General features: G+C 43.4%; 1 protein-coding gene across 2 annotated transcripts in view; it reads left to right on the forward strand.

The window, feature by feature from the left end:
* Window positions 1–319: 319 nt before the first annotated feature.
* GPATCH2L (G-patch domain containing 2 like) overlaps window positions 320–24802 on the forward strand; it is a 40973-nt gene continuing 16490 nt past the window's right edge. The window contains exons 1-8 of one of the 2 annotated variants that reach the window (XM_048949006.1): window positions 320–3654; window positions 5217–5884; window positions 12182–12246; window positions 15083–15259; window positions 15598–15677; window positions 17621–17685; window positions 18360–18399; window positions 20656–20741. In XM_048949006.1, the coding sequence (XP_048804963.1) occupies window positions 3550–3654; window positions 5217–5884; window positions 12182–12246; window positions 15083–15259; window positions 15598–15677; window positions 17621–17685; window positions 18360–18399; window positions 20656–20741 (1286 nt within the window). In that variant the 5' untranslated portion in view covers window positions 320–3549. The remainder of the gene's footprint in view (window positions 3655–5216; window positions 5885–12181; window positions 12247–15082; window positions 15260–15597; window positions 15678–17620; window positions 17686–18359; window positions 18400–20655; window positions 20742–24802) is intronic. The other variant, XM_048949005.1, reaches the window with a different exon arrangement.

A 24802-nucleotide genomic window follows, 5' to 3' on the forward strand; every position in this document is an offset into this window, starting at 1 on the left:
CTTCACTCCCTCCCTTTCAGCCCTGTCCTTTCTCAATACCCAGGAAAGATTAACTCCTCTCCATGCGCCAGAGAAAGTTATTATCATTAATGAAGAATTAAAAGGGAGCGATTAATAAAGGGCCCTTATCTGGCAGCGAGGAGGAGGCTGGACAATGGAAGGAAGATGGAGAAAATGGAAAACAATAAATATGAAGCGTAAAAGGAGGCGAGCACTGCTCCCACTTGTTAGATCGCAGCTGCATCTCCTGAGGGGGGAAGGCTCCAAATTGCTAATTACTGCCTCTGAAAAGACCTCGCTCTGATATGTTTTCTGCTGAAAGGTTCCCATTAATGAAGCAGCGATGATGCTGTTTCCCTTTGACTTGCCTTCAATTCCCTCTCTGAGCTTCCTCCCAAGCCGGGAACAATGAGGCCCTGGGAGCTGGCGGCTCCCACAGGCCTCGCGGAGACTGGGCCGGGGGCAGCCGAGTGAGGGGAGCCGCGCCGGCTGTGAAATATGGAGGGGGGAGATAAGGCAAAGACAGAGGAAAGAGGCTCACTCCCAGGAGCCCAGGGAAAATTTGCAGTTATTATGAAGGAGATGAGACAGATTAAAAGCCCTTGTGTTCTGCGCTGCCCTTTTATTTAGTGGCTTCATCTCCAAGATGAAAGAAGTTGGAAATGACTTTCTCCGCATTTTGCTGCAAGAAGCTTCACGGCACATTTTTTGACTTTATTCCTCCCTTTGTCTCTTGTCCCCTTTCTGTCTCTCTCTTTTTCCTTTTAACCCCTGGAAGGTTTTGCTGAGAAGCACCATGGGACCATGCAGAATGTTTGCTGGGGTACAGCAACGACCCCTTTACTCATCCTGTCCTACCAGGCCATCCCTGCTGTGAGCATCCTGCAGACCTTCCCTCACTGCTCACCTCAGGAACGTCCCTCGCCAGCAGCATCTTCTCTCTTATATCAAGTCCCAGCAACAGTTTAGTGCTGGTGACTACAGATTCTGGGCAGGAGAAAGATGCCTGCATGTGCAAAGCCCAGGAAAGGCTAATAATCCACTCAGGATTCAAGTCCTGAACATTTTGCATCCCTACAGCTTTTTACAAGCAAAATTAGTGCTGAGAAAAATAGGCCAGTCCCTGTTGTTTGTGCAGGAAAACTGCAAACTACAGAGGGATTGAATAATTCACCGGGGATGTGGGGTGAAGTTGGACTCAGGCAAGGATTCAAAATTTATAGTCACTGTTCCACTTCAGAGTGGACTTTGTGAGACAGAACAGAAATATCATAAACAGCTCAAAACCAGATTACCACTTCTTCCCCAATATATTTCACCAACTCCTACTGACAATTTTCCATTTTTTCCCTATACACACCAGTGCCCTGTTTTGGCACCATTTTAGTTCCTGTGACCCTTGCAAAAGGCAAAAGCAATTCTGTTACCACCAAAACTTTCCCAGAAAAACATCCCCTGTCTCTCCCAGGTCAGGAAAAAGGCTGCTGACATCTCTTGGAAGTTAGTTTGAAATGGTGAAATTTGCAAAAATATTGACAGGTGCTTTAAAAATCATACGATTTGTAAAACTCTTGTTGACCAACAGAACAGCACCGAACTATTCAGGAAAATGAATGGAGAAAAAGAGAAATTAAAGTGGGCATCTGCTGCTGTCTCCTTAGGACGTGTGAGCACAGGAATTCTTTTACACAACTGTTTGAGTAATTTGTTATCCTGCTCAGTACTACAGCCAGCACAGAGCTGAAATGAAGAGGTAAGAAGCTCTGAAGTGGATGTTTACAGAATAACCTTCCCACCAGGGGAGTTTGTAACCCAGACATTTTGTAGATGCTTTATGTCCTGAAGCATGGAAAAGGATTGCAGTGGTAAAACAGGATTAGATTTTAGGATCTGAGAGTAAAAAGAAAACCTCTGTACTGAAAATAGGAAACTAAATGCTGCAGTCAATAGAGTGAGGTACTGCAATTGAAGGGGTTAAGAAGACAAAAGGACAGACAAGTACAGATGAATTGGTGCAGAGAAAGTAACTAAACTGAAGACAGACATTAGGAATGAGATAAACATGATTTATCAAATGGCCATTTTTGTTCTTTTAATATTTCTTTTCCACATAAATTTCTCAGACAACAAAAAGGTAATGAAAATGTTAAAATTACAGCTCAGAATAAAGGTTGAGTTGGAGAAACAGCAAGGAGAGATCTCAGTGAAGCTGAATGATGATCATTTCAGAAGGTGTAGGAATCAGCCACAAACGTAAGGATTTTCTTACCGTTATTTTTTGACAAACTGGGGGGGTGCCAGAGAAATGGGGAAAAGCAAGCATGGTGTCAGGGGGAAGCAGGGAGGAAGTCATGATCTTGGCAATTATCACCCTTTCAGTAAAACTTCTGTTTGTGGCCTCATAAAGGAATAAGTAGAAGCAGGAAAAAAATGTAAAAATGCAAAGGATAATAGATCTTTGAGCAACGAGCAGCAGCATAGATTTATAGAGAACAAATCATGTCAGACAAACCTGATTACTTTCTCTGATTTAATTTACAAAATTAGCAAATGAAGAGAATGCCATGTACATAATATATCTGGGCTTCAACAAATCCTTTCATATACTGCCTTGTAAAATATGACTTGAAAAATGAACTAATATTGCCTTGAATATGAATGCTGCCACATGGATTAAATAAACGGAAAGACGAGAAACAAAAGGGAATGCTGCAGAAAATGGAACTGGGGCCACACTTGGCTTGACTCTGATGGCTGCTGATGATCCATAAATTGGGGAGATAACAGGCACATGCTGTGACGGAAGGAGGTGCAGATTTAAGGACAAGGAAATTGCACAGAGAGATTTATCTTAGAAAATAACAAAACTGAGTTCCATCCAGATGTACAAGTTCAGTGTATTTCCAGATATACAAATCCAGATACACAAATTCAGTATAAAATGCAGTTTTGGTACCAAGTATACTGATCGCCAGCATCTTACAATTAAAAAGAAAAAAAATCAAGCAGCAAAAAGGAGAAGCACATGGCAAGAGCTGGGAACATTCAGCTTCTATTAGCAGCTAATGGTCTGTGGAGACATGGGCTGGGACTCCAGCAATGGGACCAACCAACACACAAATCTTCAAAAAATCAATAAGAAACACCAGCTTTCAGCAGGGCATGTGTTACTTTCATTCACAAGCAGGCCAGGGGTCAGATAAGCCAGGGACTGGTATTTCCATAAATAAGAACTTCATAAACCAATGGCAAGTGATAACATACACCCACTAAATCAAGGGATGCCTGTGCGCCCAGCATCGGGAGAGGCCTTGTGCACCGGGCCTGATTTCTGCTGACTCTAGAGCTGTGAAGTGATCTGTAGGGTGAAATACTCAAACACAGGTGGGATATTCATCTGGGTAAAGTATGGTTGTGGTTTTGGTGATATTAAACCTCAGCAGCGAGTCCTGCAGGGACAGGGCCTCGTGGACAGCTCTCCTGCCTGATGTGGCACTGCACTGAGACACCTCATGGTCATCCCCAGCCAAGAAGGGTCTGATCCAAGGAATGGAACACTTCTCATACAAGGACAAGCTGAGAGAGCTGGAGCTGTTCAGCACGGGGAAGAGAAGGCTGCAGGGAGACCTGGAAGTGGCCTGCCAGTATCTAAAGGTGGGCTATAAGAAAGAAGGGTACAGACTGTTTACCAGAGTCTGTGATAACAGGCCAAGGGGAAATGGTTTCAAATCAGAACAGGGGAGATTTAGATTGGGTGTAAAGAAGGTTTTACAATAAAGGTAGTGAAGGCCTGGAACAGGTTGCCCAGAGATGCAGTGTACGTGCTGTCCCTGGACACAGACAAGGTCAGGCTGGATGGGGCTCTCAGCGCCGTGACCGAGTAGGCGTCCCTGCTCGTTTCAGGGAGTTGGACTAGATGGCCTTTCAGGGTCGCTTCCAACTCCAGCGAATCTGGGACTACGATTCTATGAAAAGGCTGAATGGAAGGACTCATGAAAGAACGCGGCTATCCTGGGCAGGGACGCCTATCCAGGCACCTCTCCTCGCTAAGCAACGGTCTGTAACGGCTTCTAACAGCCCGCAGCAGTCCGGCCACGGCCGCACGCCACCCCTCAACCAGCCGCGCTGCCGGGCGGCGCAGCGCCCCACGCCGGGCCGGCCCCCGGCACCAGACCCGCCCCTCGGCGGGGAGGGCGGGGAGGAAGTGGCCCGGGAAGGCCGGAAGCGGCGCTGCGAGGGGCTGGCGGAACGGGCGCTGCCCGGTGAGTGGGGTCGGGGGCCGCGGCCCGGCGGTGGGGTCGGAGTGGGGCGTCGGCGCTCGAGACGCCCCTCCCGCTCCGGCCTTGGGGCGCGGCGGGCTGCGTTGAGCTGCCCTGCGGGGCCGCGGATTGCCCGGCGGCGTGTCGGAGAGCGCCGGCTTCTCGGAGCGGGGAGCGGGAGAGGCGTTACGGTGCGGCCTTCCGGGTGCCTGGACGGAGGAGGAGGCCTGCGGAAGCCAGTGCTGCTCCGGAGCGGGGCCGCGGGTGTTCTGAGCGAAGTGGCGGAGTACGAGAGCCCAAAGTGCCGGCGGTGGGGCGGCCCGGCGGTCACGGGCAGTGTCGGAGTTTGACCAAGTCCTTAGGAGGGGCTCGCTGGCAGTACGGAGGTGGAAGGGCTGGGGATTTTGCCCCTGGCAGCTGGGTCCTGGTGTCACGTACACTGTTGTTAGGAGTGTGGAACCCCGTGCGTCTTATTTTGCTGCTGCATTGAAGCTGATTTGCAGACTGCCTTTTTGCTTTCTGTTTTGTGCATAGCTTTACTGCCTGTCTACTTTTTGGAAGACTTCAATCTGCTTGCTGCAGCTGCTAACCCTTCTTTGTAGCTTACAGTAATTGACATAGGCACACCAGGTAGCAAACTAGTTGCGGGCTCTCTTACCCTTAAGATGTGTAACGGAACACATTCCTTCCAAGCAAAAGATACAAACATAAGGCCTTTTCATATACGGAGCACTTGACCCAACTGCTGCAGTGGTGACATCTCCACCACCATGGGTAGAAGTAGGATTTAACCCCTGCAACAGGAAGGAGTGAATGTTAGCCCAAGAAACAGCAGATATATTGCATTGTTTCTCCCAGGCAACTGAAGTGTGTAACTGCTATAGTATGCTGTAGTCTAGCAATGTGTTTGTGACAGCATTTATGTCTGGTGCTAATTGTTTGCTGTCGTTTTTGTAGGCATTGCCAATGGATGAACTTGTGCATGACTTGGCCTCAGCCTTAGAACAGACTTCAGAGCAAAACAAGCTGGACGAACTATGGGAAGAGATGGCCCTAAGCCCACGGCAGCAGCGACGCCAGCTTCGCAAGAGGCGGGGTCGCAAACGACGCTCAGACTTCACGCATCAGGCAGAGCACGCCTGCTGCTACAGTGAGGCCTCTGAGTCCAGCTTGGATGAAGCTGTGAAGGATTGCCGTGAGGTGCTGACAGCCAATTTCAGTGACTCTGATGACATGGCAGCGGTCAAACGACATCCAGCTCTCAGTGCCACCCTGAGGAGCAAGCAACACTCATGGCATGAGTCAGACTCCTTTACAGAGAATGCACCCTGCCGGCCTCTTAGGCGCCGCCGCAAAGTCAAACGCGTGACATCAGAAGTGGCTGCCAGTCTCCAGCAAAAGCTCAGGGTGTCAGAGTGGAACTATGAGAGGGGCTGCAGGTTCAAGTCAGCCAAGAAACAGCGTCTTTCACGCTGGAAGGAAAATGCCCCGTGGACATCATCTAGTCGTGGCCTTTGTGAATCGGGAGAGAACAGGCCCTTCCTCAGCAAGGGGGGAAGGAAGGAGCGGATGGAGTGTGAAGCTGATGAACAGAAGCAAGGCTCAGATGAAAATATGTCTGAATGGTGAGGTCTTCGTTTCTTTCCCATGCTAGAGCTAGATGGCTTCCTTGCTTGCAGCTACTTATAAATCCTTGCCTTTAGAAGTTCTTTCCAAACTTATTCAGTGCTATTCTCTTTTTTTGAGTAGGGAAAATCCCTCAGCTACTTTAAAAGTTCAGATTTTTTTTCCCAACAGTCTTTTCCTGTCAGTGCCGTGATGATGACCCAAACACTTCCTTTGAAAAGCTAGCAGTTGTTACGTTTCTGGCTTGTATTACACAAGCAGCTCTTTGAAAATTCTGTGGTCCTTCTGCTACGAAGTGGCATGCTTGTGGCCTGACGTTTGGCAGATAAATCCACTGTTGGTACTTATGCTGTCTGATTGATATGATCTGTTTGCAGTTTCTTGTTTTCAGAATTTACCATAAGCAGTAACAGAGAACTGATCAGACAATGAATGCTAGACCTCTGTGCAGGTACTGTGTGAACCTCAGTCAAAACATCTTCATTGCAGTTCTACATTTCTGCTATGGATTTAGAATAAGGTGCTGACAGGCAGAACCTTTCCTGCAGGCTGTGGCAGGAAAGTAGTGAGAAGATAAAGAAGTTGGGTAAAATGGAATATTTGCAGGGTAAATCTATGAACTGTGAAGTCGGGCTTATATTTGTGTCCAGTTTTGAAGAACTGATGAACTAATGATGCAGTTTTGTACGAGAGTTGAAAATGAGAAGCATAAATGTCATGATCTGAATTTGTGCATCACTCTTGAGAAGTTTTCCCTTTGAGTTTGATTTTTATTCTCTGCATAGAAGGTTCAGTGTTATAAAACTCCTGCTTTACAAAAAGATTTTTTGGGCTTAGAAGAGAAACAACTGCTGCGAGTCAAATGGAAGAGTTGTAACAAATGGCATACAGAAAGGAGATAGGGACTGTCATTGTTTAAGAAGCAGGAGACATTCAATAGAAAACTTTTTTGTTTGTTTTCATAAAACTGCTGTGGGACATTTTGGAGATCAAGATTTGTATGTATACGAAAGGGGGGTGTGGAGGGTAGATTTTCTAGGGGCTGATAAGCATTACAGGCCAAGTGGAAGATTTGTCTCAGGAAGTCCTGAAACTGCTGAAGCTATATGAATGTACTGAGGAAACGGTCAGTCCACTTTTGTGACAGTCTCATATGCTTTTCACAAGTATTCAGTACAATAGACACTATCAGAGACAGTGAATTTGAGAAGTATAATTGTTTGCTTTGGTGTAATTGTTCATGTGTTTGGGTTCATTTAAGTGTTCTGGCTGTCTAGTTACTGCAATTTGTCAGTGAACAGGTGGCATACAGTTATTGAGGGCTTTGTGGAAAATAACTGGAAGTGCAAACTCCTCACAGGTACTTTCTGAGAGGCTGTGAAAAGCACAGGCTGTAGTACATTCTCTCTGTGCTGGTCCTAGAGATCAGTAGTGCATTTTCATTGAACCAGCATTGTATCTAACTGTTAAGAGGGTAGAAGAAGCATTAAAAGTGATTTTTTTTTCCCATTGAAAAGTGGTTCTTTTTAGGTTAAGAAAGGAGGGAAGATGTGCATTTTCTAGATGCTAGTGAATGCCTTTTTTGGTATTAGTTGCTAAAAACACTTTTATCTTTTCAGTGCTGTGTGCTGGCAGTCCAGAAAAGGAAGTGTGCTGAGTAGCCCCTGAATGTTGTGTGTCAGTAGTGATGGACTGAGAGATGCCCTTACTTGATGTGGCAGTGATGGACAGAGCTCCTTGAGGGTTTTTTCTACCAGTCAGAGTCTGTTCCATCATGTCAAACTTGAACTTAAACCAGCAGGCTTTCATCTGGGCTTTAGTTGTGCCAGAATTTGGAAGAGCAAATAAACAGCTTTGTCAGACTATTACTTGAGGACCATGCTGAGGATATCACTTTGTTCTGTCTCAGGTGTACCTTGCTTTCAAACAAATTATTGTGCAAGTGTTGGTATGCTGTTTGCCTTGTGCTGCCAAGTCTTTGAGATTCTCTTCAGAGATCCAGAGGTCAGAATATTTGACCTCTCCAACACCACAAATGTGATCTGTGCTGTGATTCACTCAAGAGTGTCAAAGGTGGAGAGAAAAACACACATAACCCTCTTTGCTGTGGACTGCCCCTTGCAGCAGTGAAGGATCACGCTTGGTCTCTGCCGCTCTGAATATAGCGGTTTGCTGCTAGCAAAGTGAAACTGGCTTTGCTTACCTCACTCTTGCTCTGCTACTGCTGCTTTGCTCCTTTTTCTGCTACCATGAGAGAGGTATTTCATACAGCTGTATAACAAGCATGGCCTGAGGAAGAGAGAAGAAAATTGGATACCTATGAGAAAGGATGGTATGTTGGCATCACAAGGTGGGAAAGCGACTAATAAAGCTTGCAGTACCTGGAACCAGTCCACTGTGATCTAGTGATGTATGGGGCAACTTGATACTTTATTGGTTCCATTTCTGTTCATAGAATCACAATCATTCTGGTTAGAACAGACCTTTAAGATCATCATCTCCAACCATCCACCTAACACTATAATTCCACTGCTAAACCTTGTCACTTCCACATCCACGTCTCTTTAATACCTCCAGGGATGGCAACTTAATCACCTCTTTGGACAGCCTGTTTCCAATGCTGGCTACCCCTTCTGTAAAGAAATTCCTCCGATGGCCGCTCTGAACATCCCCTGCTGCAATTAGAGGCTGTTTCATTTTTGTGTTTTGTAGGAGTAGATCTCCTTAAATGATGAAATAATCACTATTTTCTCTGCTTTCAAGAGAGCTCCTTGTTCTAAGTCAGATCAAAAGCCTACTGTATTCAGGAAATAAACTGATTCACTGAGAAAGCTTTGGAAATGTATATTTAATGGGAAGTTTGCTTGTGGGGATGTACGTAGTGTATGTGAAATGAAATATTTGAAATTGCCAAATTTCAGTGTACACTGTGAGGAGGAAAGGTGTGCAGGAACGCGTTTCTAGGTTGGGTGATGGCACGACTCAAAGCCTGACATTGATAATTGTGATAACAAGAAGCAAGTGGTCTTAGTTTAAATAGTCATCTGCATGCTTGTACAGGGGTGACAATTAACTGCTAAGGTAACGTGCCCTTCTTTCTCCTCTAGTGCTCTGAGATTCCCTGCAGCCATAGTAAAGCATAGGGAAATTATATATTGAGTGCTGAAGCTCCTCGTGTTGGTCTAAGCTGAGCGCTTTCAGAATGATCTGGGTTTAACTTGAAGCCAGAGCAAATCATGGTCAAGAGTTGTTTGACAAATGACTTTGAATGATGTGCTTAGTAGTGAGAGCTCTGTGGTTTGTCTGATCTACTCTCAAGTGATGTAACTTCACTTTCTTGAGCTGGTCGTTGCCCTCCCCCAGTGGCTCTGTGTGACTTTGCTGGTTTGCTGCTGATGTGTGTTGGCCTGGGATTGTAGCCATCGCTTCTCGAGTGTGTAGTGCACTTGCCTTTACTCACTGGAAGAGGGCTGTTTTCCTAGCAGCCTGCAGTGGCAGTCGAGAGCCTGGCTAAGCTGATGAATTGAAACCCAATCTCTCGGTAAAGAAAAAATTCCTCTCTTGGAAGGCAAATGACAGAGACAGAGTGTTCAGCTTCCCCTCCTCCTCCAGCCCAGCCTGACCTTCTGCAGCCCCTCGGTGCCTCTTGTTTTCTTATTTTTATAGAAAATCAATATCCCTCCTGACACAAACAATAGCTCAGGAGAAAGAATAAATGGGGTAAACCTGAGATCTCTGTCCATCACCTCTCACTTTAACTCCCCCAAACTATTTAATTATAAGCATGCTTTGCTCCAGGTGTTTGCAACAGTGAAATTGCTAAATGAGGACCATTTTAACCAAAGATTGGGTGATCAATAACACTCTATAGCAGTAGGTTGTCGGATCAATAGGATTCATTATTTCATGGTTAAGGTAAGTAGCCTCCTTTGCAAGTGGAGGTCATTAATCAGTGCTTACTGGACCTGTAGAAAGGCCTGTGGAGGAGTCTAGTTTGTGTTCAGCTCTGAAGTGTGAAATTGTAAAGAGGGTGAAGTGGGATCCATGAAAGTTGATTCAAGTAAGGCATTGGCATTAACGTGTATCTGTAAGGAGCAAAGGAGCTGTCAGTATGACAGAAGGCTTCAAGTGCAGTTAATGTGATCTGGAATCTTACGTAACACTTCTTCCTTTCTCTGGCATCTTTTCTCTGGTGATGCTTCAAACCCATATGAAGCAGTCACTCAATCCTTGCTCATAAGGTCTCTTAATCCAGGCTTTCAAAGGAGAAAGCAGACACCCTGAGATTTGCCCTGGGTCATACAGTGAGTTGGTAGGAGAGCTAGGAATGAAACAAATGACTCGTGGTTATCAGTCCTTGGCCTAATTGCTTTGTTGTATATGTGGGAGGGCAAATGGACAACCATACACTGTAATGGATTGAGTTGGAATTTGATATTAACTTACATACTGAAATGTGGGAATGATATACCAACCATTCATCCTTAAAAATTTATATGACCTTTGTATAATGATGAAGATGCGGAGTTTATAGATATCCAGCATGATGAATTGATTTGGCTGTACTCAAGAGTGTATTTTCCAAGAGCAATAATGTGCTCCAAAATTTTTAATAACGTTTAAATAATAAAGTAACATAATAAAAAATAAAATTTAATACCATAATGAAACTGAAAACGTTTAATTATGTGCCTGCATTTATTTGGGGTGATGCTTCTTGTGATCTCTCATCCTTTTATTTTGTGAATCAAGGGGTTTTCTGTTGATATCGGTGTCAGTATGACTCAGTTTCCCTGTAGGAGGCCAGAGAGCTTTGTAACAATGCTCCTCAATCAGAGCTTGGTTCTAGTTCTGACTTAATGTTCATATCTTCTATGAGACCTTAGTACTAAGGGGGTGTAAGGGCAGTAAGTAGTTACCACTTGTTATGATATTTCTCAGCTAAATTGGAGGAAGTATTACCTGAAGTGCAGTTCAGCGCAGAAGGCCAATCCTGGACAGCATCAAAAGAGAGGTGACAGCAGTGTGTGGCTGCTCTGCCCTCACGAGGCCTCATCTGGAGTACTGTGTGCAGGTCTGGGGCCCCCGCACGAGATGAACAAGGAGCTGTTGGAGAGGGTCCAGAAGAGAGCCACAAAGATGGTCAGAGAGCTGGAGCACCTCTCCTATGAAGAAAGGTTGAAGGAGCTGAGCTTGTGCAGCCCAGGGAAAAGAAGGCTCCAGGGAGACCTCATTGTAGCCTTCCAGTACTTAAGGGGGCTTACAAGCACGAGAGAGACCAACTTTTTCACAGTCTAGTAATAATAGGACAAGGAGGAATAGCTTTAAACAAAAAGAGGGGAGATTTAGGTTTGATGTAGTAGGAAATTATTTAAAGGATGGTGAAGTGCTGGAATGGGCTGCTCAGTGAAGCTGTGGATGCCTCTTGTCCCTGGGGACATTCAAGGCCAGATTGATGGGACCCTGAGCAGCCTGATCTAGTGGGGGCAGCCCTGCCCATGGCACAGGGCTGGAACTTGGGTGGGCTTTGAGGTCCCTCCAACCTAAGCCTTTCTATGAAGTGCCTGAGGACTGATGTAGTATCAGCAGTAGAGCTGTCAGATGCTTGGGGCTGACTTGTGTATTTCTGGTGCAAATATTCATCCAATTTTACAGTCAGTGCATTAATTTATTGTTTAATTCCTTGATTCAAGAGTAAGTCCTTTGTAACTGCTTCAGTAAATGCAAAATGCACAGTGCTACTGTGCATAATGAGCGGCATTCAGCTGCAGCAAGTCATGCTATGCTTTTTAGCTGGAGAGTTACGAACGTACCTGCTTCTCTTCCCTGCAAAGGAGGTAAAAGTTGCTGTGGATTGAAGAGAGCGTTATGTAGCTGGGTAACACGTTTGAGAAGAAGAAACCTGAAGTACAAAACTTAAGAGGCTTTTGAGTATCTGTTAAGTAACCCCAGGGCAGTTAACTGCACTGAATTTCCTAGTGAGATTCCAGACAATGTCATAGTTAGGTTATGAAATCTAGTACCCCACAGAAATGCCAGTGTATTAATTACTTTTTGATACCTTAGAAGTAGACTAGATGCAAGATTCTGCTTTTTGTCAAGTGATACAGCATTGCTAGGATTTAACAGGGAGCCACCATGACCCATGCTAGACCGAGCCATGTATACGAAGTGCAGTGATACCCAATTTCTGTGATGTAAAGTATTGTGAGCTCAGATAAACTAGTAAAATGTTTGTTTGGTATTTGCTGGGGTTGTAACAATGTTTTTTTTTCATTTGTTTGTTTTTATTCCAGTGAAACCAGCAGTGTATGCAGCAGCAGTGATACCGGACTATTTACCAATGATGAGGGCCGCCAAGGTAACAACTGTCCTGAAATATTCCTCATGTTACAGGGAATTTCCCTTGCCAGATCTGAAGAAAGATCTGAATTTGAAGCCAGACAGGGAAGAGAATGTGGGTAAAAGTCCAGTGGCTGTGAGGTGCCAGAAGTTATCAAAATGATCTGAGGGTCATAAAGGTATGGCTTTGGTAGCAGTACACTCCTGTATATCACAGAATCATAGGTGTTGAAAGGGACCTCTGGAGATCATTTAGACCAACCCCTGATAAAGCGGGTCCCCTATGGTAGTTTGCCTGAAAAGCATCTATGTGGGTCTTGAATATCTCTGGAGAAGGAGACTCCACAACCTCTCTGGACAGCCCATTCCAGTGCTCTGTCACACTGTAAAGAAGTGTTCTTCTCAGGTTCATATCAGATCTATAACATTTAGTATACCAAAAAAACCCAACCCCAATGAACTACTATTATGGCAAGGCTTAGAAAGACGAGAAATTTAAAGCTCTCCATAGTAAAAAAAAGTAAAATTCACAGTGTCTTTCTATAGATGTTTTAATTGTTATCTAGTTACCACTAGAGCCCTATCTGTTAGTTTTTTTTCCCAAGGGAAGGAAGAAACAACTCCGAAATAATCAGTACTATCAAGTCATCTAAAGAACTGTGCTAAGAAGAGCATTGCTGTTGTGTGTATTAGTTGAGCCTAGTATCTTCAAGGTCTATTGTAGAAATGGTTTCTTAGGGCTTTTGGGTGTGGAACGAATGCTGATTTTATTTATCAGTGAGAAGTGTTCAGTTTATGAGAGATAAGGTAGAAGTAAGTGTGAAAGCACTTGCAGCAGGCATGGGACTGTTGTATTTGGAGCAGGTGGGGTATGGCCCTGGAGATTTGTAAGTCTGTGCGGCTTGTGCTGATGTCTATTCTGTCACATGTCAAAAGCTATAATTTGGATGAGATCTCTCCTGGGAATATGTGAGTATTAAACTCGGTAAGAAGTACTGCTTCCACTTGTTACTGACCCAAGTGTCTGGGTGAGGGGCAACATGATGCTAGCAAATATGTGTACGTTTTTTCTGATTATATTAGGCTGTAGGGCTGGTCTGAGGTGTGTAGTTGTGACCTGAGGTGGCTCTAACACTTTGCCTAGGGTAGGAATTTCAGAGATCAGCTTTGCCCTTTGCTGAGAAATAATGATTTCCAGTATTCTGTTCTTCAAGAGCAACAGAAAAAAAAAAAACAAACTCTCATCCCCTGTTATTGCATTTAACTCTGCTGGGAGAGCTGAAGTTAGTGAGCACTTACATATCAGACGATGGCATTGTGTGTTGACTGAAAGGTCAACCTTTTATTTTAGCTCATCACTGAAGGCAATGTTGGTGTAGGCTCTGTGCATGTTTGCACATATGCATACCTGTAAGAAGTTTATGATCACCTCTCCCTGCTCAAACAGTTCATGCTGTAAAGTAGTTTATGCTGGCCACGATGTTTTCCAGCTTCCAGTATGTTTCAGTGAGTGGAAAATGGTCCTAGTTTATAATTTCATTGCAAGTTTTTGTTAAATGAATCTCTCATTGTGAAATTTGAAGAAGTATCAGCATATGATCTTCATTGTTAATGTTTGTCTTGTGGAAGAAGTGATTTGAGGTGCGCTATGCTCATAGAGCCAAAAGTTTGGGGATATTTTCATATGTAGTATGGTCACTTAAAAAGAACTAGACAACCTTACTTGGTTTTTGCTTAAAGGTAGGTGGAAGTATGGGGGTGTGTGTGTGTATGTTTATGTGCATAAATATAATTATACGTCAGTTGATGAAACATGCTTATAGCTTTGGGAGGAGGTGTTCTGGCTGTCCTAGCTGTTAATGATTGGAGTTGGTTATGGGTGCTGCTTTTTCTGTTACATGTAAGATTGCAAGAGTTTTACCAGGATGAAGGTTTTTTCTTTTTGAAGATAAAACGGAGTTCAGTCACAGGTAATGTGACTTGGTTAAGAGAGAAAGGAGAGTGACTGGAAATACCTGAGTCTTAATGGTAGGCAAATGTTTTCCCTAGGTCAGGTGTGTTAGTATTTTAAGGCACAATGAAGTACTTTGCAATTAAACAGTACTGTTTCTCAGTTGGGATCATAAAGAACTTCTTTGTTGTGTTTCCTTTTTTTTTTTTTATGTTGCTCGTGTGCTACTTCCAGGGGCTTTTTGGCCAGCAGGTTTACCATGAATGCTGTCTAAGGCAGTTCACTATTAAGACTGCAGCTGTATTAATTACAGTGGCCATGCTTTGTGGAGACCTTCGTAATGACTTCTGTTGTTGGTGCTCTACTTTTGCAGGGAAGATTGTGGTTCTGACAACGTTGTTTATTCCTGTTAGCTACTGTGCTAGGAGATCTGTTTCATCAGTGACTATGTTCCTTCTGCTTATCCAAAACAGCGAGCCTGCTGTCCTGTTGTGAGATTTTTCCTGTGGTTGCCTATACAGTGTGCCAAATGAGTGCCTTCTCTTTCTCTGAAGTAATTACTGTGACAGAAATAGATGTGCGTTAGACATCACACAGCATTGAACTAAGGTTGATGAGATGCGTCCACAACAGAGTGCTAAAGCCGCCCTAGGCAGGTCTATAAAGAAGGCTTTGTTCTATAGGAAAATTGTGTAGACCGAGTTGGATAATTTAAAGCATTTAGTGATATCCCATAGTTACAGAATGATTGAAACAGAATATAAATACAAGGTTCTCCAGGAATGAATTCCTAATGGACTTCAGCTGTTGTTCTACATCCAAAAATGCCTACCTGTAGTAGTGTGTGGGACAGTCACAGGGCACGCTGTTTTTTCTTGTGGATAATTTCAATCTGTTTATTTAGGAGATGATGAGCAGAGTGATTGGTTTTATGAGGGAGAGTGTGTCCCAGGATTTACTGTCCCCAACCTTCTTCCCAAGTGGGGAGCTGACCACCGTTCTGAAGTGGAACGGATTGACTCAGGCCTGGACAAGCTCTCAGATTCCACATTTCTCTTGCCCTCACGACCAGCTCAAAGAGGTGAGTTCCATAAGGAATAAGGTGTTTTTGATCTTCTGCTGTGATGGTAAGAGTAAATTTCACTCATAGGTGCTGCAACATAAAATGCTTTTGATGATCTGTGTTTTGTAATGATGTGGAGAAGATACCAAAGAACTTATCCTTCAGAGTCCCTCTGTTCTGTTTATGGTTTGGTTTTTGTTAAATAAAGATTTTGGTTTGTGAATAAAAAGGCATATCTACTATTGAGAAACAAAGGTGGAAATACTGATTTGACCACTAAACCAATTATTTTTCCTGCTGTTTTACTGGGAAGAATCCTCACTTTTCATGTGTTTGATTTTTATTTTTTTTTTCAGGATTTCACGCTCGCCTGAACCGCCTTCCAGGAGCTGCTGCCCGCTGTCTGCGGAAAGGTCGAAGGAGGCTTGTTGGCAAGGTATTGCCCTTTGCAACATAGTACCTCTTTATTTCCAGTGCTGATTAGAACTGGAGTGCTATTCAAAGTTAGTACATGGGCCCTTTCCTGCAGAAAGGGGGCACTGTACGTTTTTATTTCATAAATTCTTGCATTTGGTGAAACTGCTTTGATTGCTGGAAGCTGACTGAGAGAATATAGATTTTTAAGACAGATGTAATGGGTCAAAGAGAGTTGGTTAGTGCTAAAATTGATACAAAAGGAGGTCTGGTGATGAATGATAGAAGAAGAGGTAGACAGAATGTAGGGCAAAATGATGAGGCATGAGACCTTTTTATACCAGCAACACCTACAAGGGCAGAAAGCTGACTCTGAAGTGAAAGAGGGTGAAATTGTAGTTATACGCAGTGTTACCCAAAGCCACTGACCAGGTCTTTTATTTGTAGGGTAAAGAGCAAAAAAAAAAAAAAAAAAAAAGCTCATCCTGTTCTTAAAAGAATAAATGATACTTGCCAAATACCTGTCTAAAAGAGGCAGGCATCTGGTCTGAATCTTGGAAGTGTGGAGTGCAGTTGTCTTCTATAAAAGATGTTAATGAGGGTGGAGGTTGTGGCCTGTGCTAGGTTTTACTGAGATGTGCTCTTGAATGTAGTGGCTTATATTCTTAGTTGGCTGGCTTTAGAGAGTTTGTTTATCTCTAAGGAGTGTCACATGGGTCTGCTTTCTAGGTGAGTGTGATTTCTTCCTCAGAAACTGTTGTCACACTTGAAAGATCCTTGTTTGCCCCTTCTTCCTTCCACTCACCTTGCTTAGTTATAACAGGGGCTTAAAATATGAATCATCAGCTGGCAAGAGACTAGCTTTGGGTAGATTCCTCAGGCCACCTGGGTCTATTGGCAGCACCTCTAATGATCCAAATGAGAAAGATAATATTTACTTGTTTAATTCATCTTCATCACCTTAAAGGGATCTTTGTCATTTGCAGCGGAGGTCACTGCTCCCCCTTCCCCATCTCTCTCTAAATTGTAATCATAAATAATGAGTTTCGTTCAGAGCTCCCCGCCAGCGAGCTGCTAATTATCAAAAGTACGGCTTGTAATTTACACAGTAATAAACCGTAAATTTAAACATTACTGCACTTTAAGTTAATAATTTTCCTGCTGTAACAAATAGCCCATCTTTCACCCCTGCTGTTACTACTCCCCCTGAACTTCGAATGTTTTTTGCCTATGTAACCTGGCAGAAGCTCTGGAGAATCTTACCTGTGCATTCTTTATCCTCATTTTCAGACATTCTGCAAAGCACTTCTCTTTTCTGATGCAGTTGCTATGCAGATGTGAACAGTTGCTGTGTCAGGCTATGTGTGTATGCCATTATCAAGCACATAACACAAGGCAGCATCAGTCAGAGAAAAAAAATGTGCTTGCAGAGTAAGCCCTTTCTCCTGAGATACACCTTTCCTTTAGCTGTTAGATGTCCTCCTACTAAATTGCTGTTTTTAGAGAGGGAGAACTTCATATTTCCTCTTTGTTTCTTTCACCTGTACTTGATGGATCCCTTTCCCCTTTGGCTGGAGAGACTGAATTCAGTTTTGTGAGGAACATTCTTTTTAGTAAGATATTGTAGTATTCTGTCTCTCAGCCTGCATGTGGCCCAGCTGACTAGTGTAAACTGATTCCATTTTCCCCATTCTTAACTGTGTCCTTGTGCTGTATGCTTTGTGCTGGTCCAGTCCTTGGTGCACCCCTGTGCAAGCAATTGCAGTCAGTAAAACAATTAAAAAACAACAATAACAATAATAAAATAAGACCAAAATGGTCTTTGGCCTTCAGTTGGGGTTCTAAAAGGAGAGGATGTTTAGCTGAGACTGAGCTGGTACAGCAATGTTTGTTTTTATTAGCAGCAGTAAACCATGACTGCTCCCTGCATGAGTCTGCAACCTTTTACCTCTCTTTGTGTTTCAGGAGACCTCCATCAGCACTGTGGGCACTGAGAGGCTAGGTCGTGTTAGTGATCCACGCCAGAAAGAGTAAGGCACTTAACAGCTGTTGTGTAAGGTTTTGGGAGGGGAGGAAGAACTTTGGGATCCTCTTCCCTTCTGTGACTGAAGGGAGTGAAGAATTTTGTGGTAAATAAAGAATACAGACAACTGCTGAGTGGGAGGCAGTCCTCTACTGACAGTTTTTCCGTTTTCTTTTTTGTAATCGCTGACTCTCCTTTTGTTAGTAGGCTGCCCCAGTATGCAGAAACTGCTCCAATGCCCTTTTGGTTGCAGTCTGTTTTTTCTGACTGCAGAAACGATGCTGATAAGGCAGTAGTGAATTTGCTTTCTCTTTCTTGGGTGTGTTATGTCTCCTTCCCCAAACTGTGTTTTAAAATTAGAGTCAGCAATAGAAATAGAGATGGTGCCTATCCCTTGGCATCCCTCTAATGCTGTTCTTGTGGGGCTATAATTAGGTAGATGTAGCTCCTCTCCACCTGTAATGCAGCGGGTCCAGCCTTCACCAGCTGTCAGTCCTCAGTTTTCTTACTTGGATTTGGCATTTGTTGTTTTTAATAGTGATGTTTAATCTCTCTTTTTCCCTCCGTGTTTGTTCTTCCTTTGCCCTTTTTTCCTCATCCTCAATCCTCTTTTTTCCCCTCAATGTTCATTCCTTCCGTGGCATGGCTCCCACCTGCCCTTCCAACTCTGCCTCCTTCCAGTTTTTGGTTACCATCAATGGGAAAGAGAGATCGCAACCAGGTAAGCTGTCTATGCTCTACCTTTTTTATTTTCTTGGTTTCCTTCTCTCTAGAAAGAACAAAATGCTGGCTTCTGATTTCCCTCACACCGTGGCCTTAGCACATGAGGTAATGTGGAATCATAGAACCTTTAGAGCTGGAAGTGATCTTTAAAGATCATCAAGTCTAACTCCCCTGCAATGAAGAGGGATGTGCACAACTAGGTTTGGTTACCCAGGGCCTGGTCCAGCCTTGCCTTGAAAGTCTCCAGGGATGGGGCATCAACCTCATCTCTGGGCAGCCTATTCCAGTAGCTCTGTCCCTTTTTGTTTTGGTAACTGTTGTCTTCTGGATTTGAGTGCAACCCATGACTCTGGCATTACGTTGTCTGAATAGCTCAGGGGCTCCTTTTGTTGTCCCGGTGTTTCAGGTTAGTGTTTGCCTTCCTCTCCAATAATTTGTGGGAGGGAGAATGACTCTTGTCAGGAGAAACTTTGGCCTCACAGAATTCCATGATAATTAGAACATTTTTCTCTTTTCACATGCTTTGTTTTGCCTTATTTGGCTCAAGCTCCTTCCTGATAGTCTCATCAACAGAGAAGGGGAAAAAATTAAAAACACAAATTGTTATCTGGTTGTAATTAAATAGCAGATGTAACAGGAAATAGAAAGAGATGAATGGGCACTCTTTTAAGTGAATGAATCTGTGGTGTAGGCACTTCTTTTGTATTCTTCCTTTGTAAATTTTATATACCTTCAGTGGTAGAAGGCTGTTTTATTCATGATGTAAGACTCCAGGTTCCAGATAGTGGCTAGCAAAAAAGATCTTCCACTTACAGGGTAGTGCTGTAGTGGTGTTCCTACCCTTCTGTTCTATTGCTAGTTGACTTTTGGTTAGTAAACACTAGGACCAAACATTGTTTTACACTATAGGTGACTACAGATACACATATGGCAAGAAATTATTTTTAAATCTTTGTGCAAAGAGATAATTTTATGGCCTTTGTGCAACTGTGCATTTCTTATTAGTGACAGCATTTCACATACCACTTTTATGTTGCTAAAGATAAGAGAGATAACTCAGCTTATAAATGACCAATATAAATTAGTCTTATTTTTCATAACTGAACTTGCTTCAGCTACAGAGAGGTACTGATGATTCTCCCCTATGGTGCAGCTGCAGCATTATTTCACTGATGGTAAACTAATAGCCCAATTTAAGGAGCAGCTCATTGAAAACAGAAGCTTTGTAGTGCATCAGAAAGTTTGAAGATAAAGGCCTAATACTGAATTCTAGGCTTCCATATAACATTTATGACAAGAGTTGCTACAGCTGTGGATTTTCCCTATTTAAAAATGCGTCAGTAATCCTAGTAACATAAGAGCAAACATTCTGGAAATCGGTCAAGCACTTTGCAAAACAGGTGGAAATGAATTTTCCTGCTTGTGGTGTGAATTATAAAGAAATAGACATTGAATGGAACTGTAATGTGGACACCCTAGGGCAACTACTAGCCTAAGCCATCTATTTGCATATTGAGCTAGGTTTGCTCTCTACACTGAGTAGATTGTTCCATGTCTTTCCCATCCCTTAAAAAAATGCAGGGCTGCATCTTCCACAATAAACTGTCTTTCACAGGCTTGATGGCTTCAGGCTTTGTCAGTGTATGCTGTACAAAGGATGTAAGATTAGCCTGACCACACATGGGTTCAGAAAATTGTTTTAAGCAGTTTGCAAGTAAAGCTTGTAACTGAGAGGAGCTGCTCACTTGCTGTGGAATTAATTTTGAGCTCATTGTGAGCAGACCCTGGTGGACCTGAGCCTTTTAGAGATCTGTTTCAGTGACATGTGTGAATATAGGGGAATATTGAGACTGTTGGGAAGTTCTATGCTCTCCTTAGTCATAGCATTAAGTTTTCATTCTACAATATGAATGTGGACAAGGAGCTTCACTAGAGGGAGATGGATTTTTTTACTCATGTGCAGCAATAGAGCTCTTTGAGCATGCTCTCAGTCAATCAGCATTTCCAATAATGTGAGTTGAAGAAGAAGTGTGCTCGTAGGGCTGTCTGCTGGGAGAAGATGGTTATGAGATTTGCACCCTGTACAAGGCCATTGTCTGAACTGAGAGTCGGTTCTCATCTAACCTCATCCCTTGGTGTTTCAGAGAGGTGTTCTTATGCTGTATGAACAGCTGTAGGGAATAGGTCTGAGCAGTTGTATCTGGAGACTGTTTCTTTTAATGGTTTGCTTAAATAAAATCTCTTGACTTTCCAGTTCAATCCATTATCTCCTCTGTACTCTCTGGATGTGCTTGCTGATGCTTCCCACCGAAGATGCTCACCAGCACACTGCACTGCCAGGTAACTCCCTTTCTCTGCTCCGTTGGGTTTTCTTGGTTCCCTTCCATGTGTATCTTCATTAGTACTATGCAGTCTGAACAATTGTCACAGGCGTGGAAGTTAGTGCACTTTTCCCTAGGGGACCTGTGTTCAGACTTAGCATAGAACATACCAGTGCAGATTATCTGGCACACTCATTACTGTAGGCACTTAAGAGTGTATTGAAGGCACCTAGGCAGGACATACTGTGTTTTTACAAACAAACGTAATCTGTTCTTCCTTGTGCATTCAGTTGCTGCAACTCTGTTGCTTTGGTATGAATGGGTGTAGTATTATTGTCCAGTATTAAAATCAGAACAAGATTAGGTGACTCCTAATGGCTTGGTATTTTTCTGCATTCCTGTAGCATTTGCCCAAATGTTGAGGTATATTTGAGTTTGCATGGTTGGGGTTAACTTGCTGTTCAGGCACCTTCTGCTGAATAATCCTAAATTACATCCAAGAGCTGTCCTTGGCAGTGACTTCTGTTCTTGTGCTGCAGGTGACTATCTAAAGGTAAGGTGCCCTTGAGCTCTTCCACTTTACAAGGAAGCAAGGTCCTGCTTGGGACACAGTTCTGCTTACGTGCTTGTACAAAGGACCAAATCTGAAAGAACCGTCTGGACTTTCAGCTTCATGGGTTTTTTTTTTCCCCTTGTTAATTAGCAAATAGAGCATGAAAAATGTACTGAGGTTGTGTGTGTCTGAGCAAAAGCTTGGCATCTACCCAGCAAAGCCTCTCCTCCCTCTGGCTTCTGCAGGGAATTTTGTGATACCGCACCATGACCTCATGCTGCTGTAGGCAGCATGCTAAAGCTAAAAAGGTTTGGGGGGGAGAGAAATCAGCTCTTAAACATTCATATGGATGAGAACAAAAATAGTTTGGAAGGTTGTGCATAAGCAAGTTGGTGCTTTTGCACCAGTCTGGGGATGTTTAGTGCCTGTGAAGCAAGAAGATTGGTTGGTCTCTTCATTTGCAGTGAAGGTAACCTTTCTTGTGCCTTGAGTGTTTCACTTTGTGAAACAGAGGGGAGACCAACTGTTTTCTGTTTGTTCTTCAGAAAGGGGATCTCGACAGCTCTCAAATTTGAACAAGGCAAACTGTCTCCCTTTATAATGATCAGTGAAGGCCTGCCATTGATTGTGACAAGATGTTTCTGAATCTAGAGTGATCATATTTGTTTATATTTACTGTATGTATAGTCTAGCTATCCTATCGGTATGAGCTTGGCTCCTTCCTATAGAGAATAAGTGGCTGACATAATCCTAATGATTCGTTACTGAATGTTGATAGGGAAGTAGTTTGTCCCATTCCAGCAGTGAGTGGATTTTTATAAGTGTCTGTTGTTTGAAAAAGTAGCTTCTTATTATATTGTGAAATATTATTAATGTGTGAAAGAATTTGGGGAGGAGGGAGTGCAAAACTATGGTAAGAATTAAAAAATGCTATATGGTCTCATGTATGAGTGAGCTTTCCAGTGCAAGATGTTTACATAGAGATGCTGCCAGGGGCACAGAGGAAAATTCCTTCACAGGAACATTCTCTTAACAGGAGCTGTTGTTCAGGTATTTCCCAATTACTTTTCCTCTCTTTTCATGGATGGAGTCAGTTCCTATAGCTTGCTCTTTAGCAAGTTCTATCAGCCTGCATCTGGTCCTGGAGAAACTCTACTCAGAAATGTGTCGGAATATGGTGGGGAAGGCTAATGTCCTGAGAGCAATGTGAAATGTTTTAGAGAAGAACCTGTTTTGATGTTATGGATATCCAGTTTCTTTAATCTCATGCCCTCTGTGCAGTGGAAAAATACCTTTCTGTCGAATTCCTTCTATCACAAATCACAGAATTGTTCTGGTTGGAAAAGACCTTGAAGATCATCTGGTCCAGCTGCCAGCCGCTCTCTACCATGCCCACTAACCAGTGGATGTGTAACTACCAGCTGGAGCCTGTTCTGTGCCATGGAAGTGTTTTCTTTGCCTCTGTGGTAGATTTTGGTGCACTTCATCTCGAGGTGCAGCACGTGATTGGTCACGCAGTGCTTCATTTAGGCAGAGCTGTTAGCCAAAGTCCTGAGCTCAGATAGACGTGTTCAGGAAAGGCTTTTCATTGTCAAGGAGATTCTGTGTGGAATGTTCTTTGGGAAGTCTTGTCTGAATGGCTGTGTGAATTGTACACTTCCAAGATTACCTTTCTTGCTTTATATCAGTGATGAGAAGAGATTCATTCAAAGTGTGTGCGTAGCGCTGGGAATTTCACACCCATCATTAGAAGCAGTTTTGTGTGTGTGGTGACTGTTATCATTAGTGGTATAATTTTATTTTGTGAAGCAAGGAGAGTTTCCTGCTTTCTTGCAGCCCTCCCAAGGGACAACTGGTGTATTAATTTGCTGTATTGCCTCCTGGCTGTTCCCAGGCTGTTTTTCCTCTTCATCATGGAATTTTTAATGGCCCTGCTGCCTCTCGGGAGGCATGCAAGTAAGAGTACCTCAGGGATCTCTTCCTTTTTTCACATGCCTATAATTACTCTCCTTTAAGAGCACAAAGCGTTTGCTAATCATGTCTTGTCTGTTAAGGTTTCTGCTTGACGATGCTCGCTGTTAAAAGCAAGCAAGACGAGACTGGCATGGACAGCCCAAGTGATCCTCCCTTCATTCCTTTCTACCCACTTACCTTTCTGGGAGAAAGAGTGGTCTGAAAAGAATTGTTATCTTGAACTCCACTTGAAGAGGATTTTCATAGAATCATAGAATTATCAAGGTTGAAAAAGACCTCTGAGATCATGCAGTCCAACTGTCCACCAATCACCAATATTTCCCACTAAATCATGTCCCTCAGTACAACATCTAAACATTTATTGAACCCCTCCAAGCTTGGTGACTGCCCCACATCCCTGGGTAGCCCAGTCCAACACCTGACCACTCTCTCAAAGAAGCAGTATTTCCTAAAGTCCAACCTGACTCTCCCCTGTCACAACTTGAGGCCATTCCCTCTAGTCCTATCACTAGTTATGTGGGAGAAGAGGCCGACTGCCACCTCACCACAACCTTCTTTCAGGTAGTTGTAGAGAGCAATAACGTTACCTCTGAGCCTCCCCTTCTCCAGACTAAACAGTCCCAGCTCCTCATAAGGCCTGTGCTCCAGAACCCTCACCAGCTTCATTGCCCTTCTCTGGACATCTCCAGTACCTCAGTGTCTTTCTTGTAGTGAGGGACCCAAAACTGAACACAGTACACAAGGTGTGGCCTCACCAGGGCTGAATACAGAGGGATGATCGCTTCTCTGCTCCTGCTGGCAACGCTGGTTTTGATACAATTTTGTACAGGCTTAAGCAGAATATCTTATTAGACTTTGGCTAGTCAGTGAATCTGTCAGTGGAAAAATGCGATAGGTTGTTGTTTCGTGGGGTGTAATTCTGTTGAGGCAGGGTGAGTTCCAGAAGAGTCTAGAACCAATGTTCCCTTCAATTTGAGTTGTAAAACAGGTAGAATAAGAAGCGAGGGTAGGCAATAAATTGTCCCTAATATCATTTATTGTTTGCTTAGTCTTGAAAATAGGGTTGTGGGTGAAAACTAATGTCTTAAGAAAAGTGGATGTCAGTGCCCGGTGAGATGGCAAGTAGGTGATGCAGTTGGAGATTTGAGGAACGTCTGCAATTCCAGCTCTAGAAATATGCGTGTCTATGCAAACCTCATTCTGTTGTATCTGTACAGAGATCCTGGTGTTTTGGCCTCTTATCCAAGCATATGGAAATATAGAGATTGCCTGCAAGGGGGTCAGGCCTTTCCTGAGATAGCTGAAGGATTGAATGAATTTTCACAATTTCATGCTCTCCCGCTTGATCAGGACAGTATCCAGTTTATCCCATGCAATCTATCCACACATCTTCATCTTCCTGAGATGTCTATATGTATGTTTATGCATCAGCTGCTTTAGGTATCATTCTTACCTTTCTTTTTTTTCTTCATTTAGCCAGAACACTTTCATGTCTTCCTTTGCTACTAATATTCCAGTTAATATTCCAGTTGGGGATATAAGTGAATTCTTCT

The sequence above is a fragment of the Lagopus muta genome, chromosome 6 (assembly GCF_023343835.1).
Source record: "Lagopus muta isolate bLagMut1 chromosome 6, bLagMut1 primary, whole genome shotgun sequence".
NCBI classification, from domain to species: domain Eukaryota; kingdom Metazoa; phylum Chordata; class Aves; order Galliformes; family Phasianidae; genus Lagopus; species Lagopus muta.